This window comes from Malurus melanocephalus, unplaced genomic scaffold (genome assembly GCF_030028575.1).
Source record: "Malurus melanocephalus ecotype Western Australia unplaced genomic scaffold, MMel_1.1 scaffold_89, whole genome shotgun sequence".
NCBI lineage: Eukaryota > Metazoa > Chordata > Aves > Passeriformes > Maluridae > Malurus > Malurus melanocephalus.
Genome location: NW_026623321.1, coordinates 1499952 through 1508891, shown reverse-complemented (window position 1 = coordinate 1508891; position 8940 = coordinate 1499952). Strand labels below are relative to the sequence as shown.

The 8940-nt window shown below is 48.2% G+C and overlaps 1 protein-coding gene across 1 annotated transcript in view; it reads left to right on the top strand.

Moving 5' to 3' along the window:
* The window catches only part of MLF2 (myeloid leukemia factor 2), a 195610-nt gene extending 189148 nt beyond the window's left edge, over window positions 1-6462 (top strand). The window contains exons 2-9 of the mRNA XM_057368239.1: window positions 87-162; window positions 1922-2048; window positions 2511-2546; window positions 3972-4025; window positions 4406-4531; window positions 4856-5015; window positions 5106-5345; window positions 5877-6462. Of these exons, the coding sequence (XP_057224222.1) occupies window positions 113-162; window positions 1922-2048; window positions 2511-2546; window positions 3972-4025; window positions 4406-4531; window positions 4856-5015; window positions 5106-5284 (732 nt within the window). The 5' untranslated portion in view covers window positions 87-112 and the 3' untranslated portion in view covers window positions 5285-5345; window positions 5877-6462. The remainder of the gene's footprint in view (window positions 1-86; window positions 163-1921; window positions 2049-2510; window positions 2547-3971; window positions 4026-4405; window positions 4532-4855; window positions 5016-5105; window positions 5346-5876) is intronic.
* The last annotated feature ends 2478 nt before the right edge of the window (window positions 6463-8940 follow it).

The window sequence follows — 8940 nt, the reverse complement described above, 5'->3', positions numbered from 1 at the left end:
TGGCGGCGGGGCGGGGGGGCCGGCTCTGCCGCTCCGCCCCTCCCCGCCCTCCGCCCCGGCTGCGCTCACCGCCCTCTCCCCTCCGCAGAGGCCGCCCCCGAGCGAGGGAAGCATGTTCCGGCTGATGAGGGATGGCGAGCCGGAGGACCCCATGTTTGCCATGTGAGTCGGGGTGGGCATCCTGCGGGGGGATCGGCGGGAGGGCTGCGGCACGGATCATCCCCGGGGAGCTGTGCGCTGCGCCCGCGTCCCACCGGGCGGGCAGAGGCCGGCCGGGCCCGGGAGCGCCGCTGCAGCGCGGCTCTCTGCGGACAAACACAAACATCCTCCGGAGGGGCATCGCGGAGAATAACATGGATCGCGTCGGTCTCGTTTCTGCGATATTGGAGCGTGGTCTTGGAGGAAAGCGTAATAAAGTAGGCCAAAAGGCATCGCAGCTGAGAGGAAGAGAGGGCTGGAATAACTAATCTTTTTCTTTGCGCAAGGTTTTTTTTTGTTTTCCTTATGCAAAGTGGGGTTGCAGTTGAGATAGATAAAATCTGCTGCTCTGACCAGTGTTTGTTGCTATTCTGCACAGGAAGTCATTAATGGAGTTGSAGAAGGCTGCTAAAGCAGTTGTCAAGTTGTGAGGAACAAAGTAAAGAGAAGACAACGAGTAGTTTTGAAACACGAGTATTGAAATCTAACAAAGGTCCCAAGAACTCTTCCTGGGATTCCTTTCACTGAATGTTTTGTTTCCATCCTCAGTCCAGAAATTGGATGCTACTGATAAATTTTGGCAGTAAACACTAAGTTGGCAGCCCTTGCTAAAGTGGATAAGGAATAGACTGTAATACAGGAAGAATTTGGTTATGTTAAACAAGAAACTGCTAGAAATTCGGTGGAATTTATGCATGTAGAAAAACAGTCCATTTTCTGCTTATGAAATCTGTAGTAAGCAAGAATCTTATCAGCTATGAGCAAATTAGCAGGAGAGGAGACCTTGATGTCCCAGTTAGTCACAGAATGACAGCGTGTTCTCATTAACATGGCAGGTATGAGTCTAGCTTTTATTATGGGAAGCATTTCCAGTAGAGGCAGAAAAGTACTGGTTTGTAGTAGGTACTTTTGTGATCTCAGAAATAGTCTATGCTGTAGAGGTTATTAATGCTCAAGAGGGATAATTGCAGGCCATGAGATGTGCAGGAAAAAAGCTATGCTATTTCCCAGAAGTTTCTTATTGTGGTCACCATAATYTGTGGCTATTTATCCTTACTCTCCTTTTCCTCCTCTCGCTTCTCCATGGTGTGTGAATGCATGCAGCCCTCAAAGAGGACGCTGTAAAAGAAGGGAAAACCAGTCAGGGATCCCAGTTATTGTTCCCTTTCTCCCTCAAATCTGGAAAAGCTGTGTGGGRTCTCAAGCCCTGGAGGGGGCAGAGGGGTGTCAGGCCATACAGTCTCATTCTGGTGGAGGTTCCAGTCTTGCGTTTCACTGTGTTCATGTACGTGGAGGGGTGAGAGGACAACATGTAGGATCTCCTGCTTCCTGGTGCCATTAGGTGTAGCCCTCTCTTTGCAGCCAGGAGGGTCTTCGTGCATYTCCTACAAAAGATGTTAGAGCAGTGAGGTTCTGGAGTGGCTTTGGCCATGCTTGGCTCCARAGCAATACTGGGAGCAGAACACCAACCTACTTCTGAGCAGACAGCAATTAGTACCTGAGAGGCCTTCTGTGGTACAAAACCCTCTATCACAAGCAATGTAATGGGATCCAGAGGTCCCTTCCAGCCCCAAGGATCACCAYAGGCAAAACTGACTTCTCAGGATTCTGAATTTTCAGCTTGGAAAGGAGCTTACAGTTGTGGAAGAAAAGCTCAAGAGTTGGGAGGAGTGGATTATATGGGGCTTTGTCCTCACCATTGTTCTCTCCACCTTTCTAAAAGGGATCCTTTTGCCATCCACCGGCAGCACATGAACCGCATGCTTTCTGGGAGCTTCGGGTTCGGGCCGCTCCTTGGCATCACGGATGGGACCACACCTGGGGCTCGCCAGGCTGGCCGCAGGATGCAGGTAACAGAGAGGCTGAGTACAGGCTAGAATGCCTCAAACTGCCCTGTCAGTTTCTGTCTCCCAACATTCCTGGCTTGGGCACCCCCCTCACCTTCACTCAGTTGGTGGGTGCAGAATTAATCTCTAAGGCAGTGGTGTTCTGGTCCCTTCTCTTTACCCCACCTGTATTAGTGTGTTGAATGCAACTGCATTCTGGGTTGGATGGGAGGAAGGAAATATGTGTTGTTTGTCAAGGATGTGAATTCATGTAACAGGGAGAAATTTAGGAACATCACCACTTGTCTGGTTTGTTAGGGGTAATACGACTTGAACCCCCAGGAATCCGTGGGGCGCTTTCTTGMTCTGTTTGTAGAGGCTGAGTGTTCCCAGTTCTGTTTCTGAGAAGGATTAGCATGTTCTGATGAGGATCTAGTGTTTGGCTGTTGCAAAGTCATTCTCTGTTCTGTTTTTCTGTTCTGGCAGGCAGGAGCTGTTTCACCCTTTGGGATGCTCGGCATGGTAAGTTTTCTGTTTTTCTGGGTCAAATTAGAGGCTTTCCAAGTAGTGGCTCCATACTGAGATTCATCAGCACTCTGTGCAACCAGTGCTAAAATGTAGCCATCTGTGAGCATGACCAGCTATCTTACCAGGTAGGGAGGATGGGAACGTCTGAGGAGACCAGGATGAGTTTTAGATTTATAGTAAATGGAATGGGGAAAAGGGTATTGAACTGAAACTGGAAGCATCTGGTTTCTCTTGGACCTCTCATTGAGTTGCTTTATGACTTCAGGCCTTTACCTTGTTTCCCCTCTAATGTTTTAATCCTGTCCGTGAGCTGTTTTAGAAGAGAGAGTCTAACTCTGTTTGTACGGGCAAGTTGTATTTGCACCTTGACCAGAGAAAAGCCATAAAGCTGTTATAGCACAATATTTCATGGGAATTGGGACAGTTAATATCGGGGAAGAGCAGGTAGTCCCTTAATAACCTCATATGTCTGAAAAGAAGCTGCAGATCTGGAGGTAATGGAGGAGCTGTGAGGATGTGAGGAAAGGACTTGGCCATCAGTAGGCAGAGGTGATTATTGCACCTCCTTTGCCAGTGGTGGCAGCTGGAGCAGCCAGCAGAATACTTGAGCTAAACAGGGCTGGAATGAGAATGGCTGTGTGTACGTGAGAACACCGCGCTTGGAGCGTGCTGATCTCTGTCTTCCACCAAAATGATACAGTGGAAATAGGTTATTCCAGATCCAGCAACTTTAGCTGTCTTGCTCTGCAGAATTGCCTYAATGAAAGAGACTTTAGCGTCCCGGAATTTCTGTAGCTCAGAGCAGGATTAATAAGACTACAAACACGTAGACTTCAAAGCATAATAACATTGTATGTGAGTACTGCTCTGCTGGAAATGAGAACAAGAGGCTACTCGAGGAAACAAGAAAGAAAGAAATCAGCAAGTTTGAGCTGACACTATAATTTTGTTTACATATTGCACAATTAACCTGTGAGACCTGCTGGCCGAGGGTGTTACTGCAGCCTTCGGGTTTACAGGATGGAAAAGGCAGGTGTTTGTAAGCAAATTTGTTGTTAGACTAGAAAGAAAACAATCAGTGGAAACTTTCTTAAGATCACTGTTAGTGCACATGCTGAAATTTCTTCTCTTAACTTTGCTGAGTCCCCAGGCTCACAAAACCCAGTGCATCCATCRGCAGTTGGATCCAAACTGAAAGAACAACCTTTGCCAGMACATTGGGCAATGYAGCCTGAGAGAATGGAGAGAACAGCAAYGCCARATTYTGGAGATTTTTCCCTGCACTATTGAAAAAAWKGGGRAAAAAWATCRAGRTTCTTCTTCTTAGGCAGCAGGGTTTTGTTGCAGGTAGTTTGTTGTYCTTTCCTCATGTCTCTTCCCAGACTGACTTCTCTTGTGTTCTCTTTTCCTTTTTATCAGGCAGGTGGCTTTATGGATATGTTTGGKATGATGAATGACATGATTGGAAACATGGTAAGAACCCTCCATGAGCCATTCTATATTGAGGGGAGTGCTGAGGGTGCTCCTGCCACCCCTCTAATATCTCCCATCTTACTGTGCTGCTTGGGATGGACTGAGCCACACCTGCCAAGGCTGTAAGCTTTGCTTCATTACTGGGAGTCAGTGACAGAGCTTGTTCCTGAGTGCAGGGAGAGGAGAGGGTTGAGGAAGGAAGTGTGGGGGTGGATTTGTTTAGCAAGAAATAAGTATTAATTTAACAGGAAGRTGTATTCTCCAGAAAAGTGGACCCATGGGGATTATATTTTTCCTACTTCATTGTATAGAGAGAATTAAATGCCGTGTCTCCTTCCCTCCCATCCCTTCTTTCCACCATTCCCCATTCCTTCTTTCAGGAGCATATGACAAATGGTGCTAACTGCCAGACATTTACCTCCTCAACCGTCATCTCTTACTCCAACCTGGGTGATGGGCCCAAAGTCTATCAGGAGACCTCAGAGATGCGTTCGGCACCTGGCGGGGTAAGGAGGAGGCTGCTGGCTTTGCTGTGAGAGGGTGGGCTTTGTGGGTGGCCACCCACAGCACTTTGGCTTCACAGTCAGCTGCAGTTGGAGGAGCGCATTGTGCTCTTGTGACTCACTGAACCGTGCCAAGGGCCCCTGGGAGGAAATGGGAAGTGCTGGCAGTGGCGAATCCATTCTCCTCTTGTAACATTGCATCTAATGTCCTGGGAATGTCCTCCCGTCAGCAAGGTAGCTGAAATACTGCAGGCAAGAATCAGGGTGCCGTGCGGGGCTGGGAGAAGGAATGACAACGTTGGTTTCCATGTGGGAATGTGCCCCCAGATCCGTGAGACAAGACGAACCGTAAGGGACTCGGACAGCGGCTTGGAACAGATGTCGATTGGACACCACATCAGGGAGAGGGCCCACATCATGCAGCGATCCCGRAACCATCGCACAGGTGACCAGGAGGAGAGGCAGGACTACATCAACATGGATGAAAGTGAGTAGTGCCCACATCCTCTTCCCAGCAAAGCCAGGTGACGCTTCCCCACCTCCTCCTCCCGTCCTGAGCTCGTTCTGTCCTGCACAGGTGATGCAGCCGCGTTTGATGACGAGTGGCGGCGAGAGACGTCCCGTTTCCGGCCGCAGCGGGGCCTGGATTACCGCCGTCACGAAGGCGGCGGTGGCCGCCGGGCCGAAGGGACTCGTCTCGCGATCCAGGGCCCTGAGGATTCTCCCTCCAGACAGTCCCGCCGGTACGACTGGTGAACTCGAGCAGACCGTGTGGGGGGTGCAGCGTGGCCACCCCCAAATCTACCTACATGCTCTTGTAAGTCTTTACAGGTTTCTTCTTTGTCTTCTACTTAGTGGTTGCCTCTTAGCCATAGGTTTATTTTTTTTCTTTGCATTACATTGTTTTGAAGTTTTCRAAGTGGGTTTTCCCACTTTGAGAGAGCAGGGGAAGGTGTGAATTYTGAGAAGATGCTTTGCTGAATGGGAAGATAGAAGCTGTTTTAAGTTAGCTTTGTCATGAACAAAAGACGTGGTGTCAGCCTTAACTGATGGCTGAAATAGTATGACATGGTGTAGAATTGCAATCTGTGGAGTGTTTATATTGCTATTGTGTAGAACTTACAGCCCATTTGCTGTCCATCCAGTTTGACATATAAGTAAGTGCTGGTGTCTGCTCTCCTGTGCTTTGAATAGGGCTCACTAGGATGTGATCTAGTGCTTGAAAAGGGACATTTTCCCCTTTTTTTGATGTCTAGACATCAGGTTTAAACACATCTTTATCTGTCCTCTGTCCTGCTTTCTAAGCACTACTTAATCTTTTTATGTCTTCTGTTTCCTTTCCTCCCAGGTACAGACAGTGAAACTCTGAAGCCCCTTCAAAGCACCACTTGGACCCTCTTCAAATTTAGTATTAACCTCCCTCCCACTTAAGAATTGAAACAAAGCRACTAATCTTCTGCATTGCTCTTTTTCACCCCATTTGGGTGCTGCAGTGGGGCATGGGGAATCTCACTGATGTGCAAGGAACACATTAATTGCCCATTCCCTCTCTGCTGTCCCTCGGCTCTGTTCTTTCTGCCAGTAGTGGTGGGCACGAGGAGCTGCCACCTTGCCTCTTCCATCCTTTCCACTCTTTCTCTGCTGGGTTGGGCTGGTTCTGAAGTTTGTGTTTAGTCCCCTGTGAAAGGAGTATGAGRGAATTCTGCTAGAACACCCTGGTCAGTCCCTCATCAGGACAGAGGCTTCGATTCCCMTGCTGCTCCTTGGTGCATCTGTGGAGAAGCAGAAGGATGTGTGCGTTGGAGAAGGGAGGAGCAGAACAAAAGCTGGATCAGCCCTGGGCCCCCCGACCCCTCTTCAGTCAACTCCCCCACTTTTTTAATTTGTGAAACTTGTAACTAGATGTTTACTGAATAAAGAAACAAACTAAAGAATTGTTGGATCAGTCTTTGCTGTCAGCTGATCTAATTGTGCCTGSTGTGGAATTAAGTAACCTCTTTCACATCCTTGAGAAATTGCTGAGGAGAAACTTTGTGTTAAATTCTAAGGCTTTGTTTTCTTATAGAAAATAGCCTAATAGCCTTCCTGTGTAGTCACAGTGAGRTGATGCTCAACATGGAAATTGTGAAAGAAGACCCAAGAACCCACCATTTGCAAAAAAATGCTCTCTAATTGCTGTAGTTTTGCTGTGCACTCAAGGGAAATTGGTTGGTCTTTCTTGCAGCCTATTCATCTGTGCAGCCCTGAATTAGGCCTTTGGGGTTCCTGCACAGACAGGGAAYACTTCCATTATTTTCTTATTATATCACTGCCTCTGCGGCTGACATTATGAATGACCTTTTCTTAACTTCAGTATTAGGTGAAACTTGAGAGACATTAGGAATACAAGATCAGGGAAGATCTCCTGGGTTCTTGGCCAGTTTCCTACTCGGGCACACACCCTTACACAAACCTTTTCATTCGYTTATTTGGAACAGAAGGCAGGAAATGGATTCATGACTTATATTTGGAAGTGGTGTGCTGGGTTCTTGCCGTGTATCCCTCTGTTGTGCATATGGGCAGTAACAGAGACACACCTTGCTGGAGACTGACTGTCTTGCCCTGAAAAAATGATGCAGCATCCACCCTCTGAAAGGTCAGGCAGAGTTTGCACGTATTCTACCCTTCAAGGAAGAACAGAACAGAGCCCTGACTGGTGGCAAGCTCTGTCCCAACTTCCCTGTGCTGTTTTGTCCCATGGCAAATCTCTGTACAAGTCATAGAATAATTTGGTTTGGAAGGGACTTTGAAGACAGCAGCCAGCTGTTCATAGCAGTGGAGTGACTTTCTGGAGGTGTCATAGTCAAGGCAGGCCCTGAAGAGAACAAGGCTGAAGGAGGAGCTGCACAGAAAAAAGCAGGGCTTGGGAGAGGTTTCATGGAAATCATCGTGGGGTTGCCAGTGAAAGGAGGGACTGCAGCAACAGCAGCCCTCAACTCTGGTGGTCTTGAGCCAGTGCAAGATGTGGCATTTGGTGTTTTGATCCAGTGAAGAGCCAGCTGAGCTCAGAAAGGTGCTCACAGCAGGGAGATGGTGGCAGGAGCCAGCTGTTAGGTCCTGGCCAGGTTTAGAGGAGGCGATGTCTAAGATGTAGAACAGGAAGGTGGTGGAGATTAACACTGACCTTTGATCGTGAGGATCCATTCCTCTTTGGGCATGGATTTCCTAATCTTGATCTAATCCCAAATCCTTTTATCTGGGTTCAGCCTCTGCTCCCTGTTGGATGCTGTCCTGCTTACAGATTTAGGACCCTTGCGTGCTCTTCTACTATGCAGTRGGAGGGTGATTTACCTGGCTGCCTGAGCCTTGCTAACTGCTGTACAGTCATTGCCAAAGTCTCAGCTTTCTCCAGGTGCAGCAAAGCACTGGTGGTCTAGGAATACAGAAAGGAAGTTGGGTGAGAGGGGAACTTTGTGTTAAGACAGGAACTGAGGAAAGAGTTTCAGAGATCCCAAACCAGAAAGGAGGGGAAGTATTTTGAGAGGGCGATGCCTTTGCTTGCCCCGAGGCTGACACGGTACATGAACTTCTGACTTCAGAAAGCGGGAGGGTTTTTCCAGAAAGGGGAGCCTCCCTTGACTCCTCCAGTCCGTGAGGCCCTTCTTCAGCTGCTGCTCAGGCTTGGGCTGTAGAAGTGACCTCAGGTGTCCCAGGCTGGCATTGATCCAGGCAGGATGGTGCCTTTGGATCCAACTGTTTGAGGGGCTTCAGAGGAGAGGAGAGAATGTGAAGGCCAGGAGAAAGGGGGTAGATTTGTACTCCAATAGGAACAATATGCACTGGCASTGGCACCTTTTTCTGAGTGGCTCTRAGTGGTACTTGGGGCTCTTCCTTCCACTGATACCCTGGTTTGATGAAAATTCACTTGCTGATTACTGAAGTATGATGTTAATCCAATGGAAACATGCAGAGAAATGCACAACCAAGGATTTGCCCTTCTTCCTCTGTCTTCAGACAAGCCATGAGGAGCTCCAAGGTGGTGTGAGCAGTTGCCTGAGTCTGGCTCTGCAGCTCTAATTGAGCTGCCTGARCACCAGAGCATCCCTGCAATTAGCAAACCCTCCTGTTACACCTTCCCAGCATGGGTGTTTAAACCACACCTATCTCAGGTTAATTTTTTTCTATTAGTTACAGTTTCAMGTGAAATGTTTCCCCTTAAAAGCCATCCACCTCCTGTATGGGCACAGGGAAGGCTGGGATGAGACTCTTCCATTTCTGAAATGTTTGTGACAGCAAGATAGAGTAAGAGAAGGTTGGATGTTCCCAACATCAAAATCAAGCATTATTTATTTCAAATGGGCAGGGTGTGGTTCCAAGTCATCCTTATCCATCCAAGGGAGACAAAATCCCTTCTCTCTTCTTCTCCCACAGCT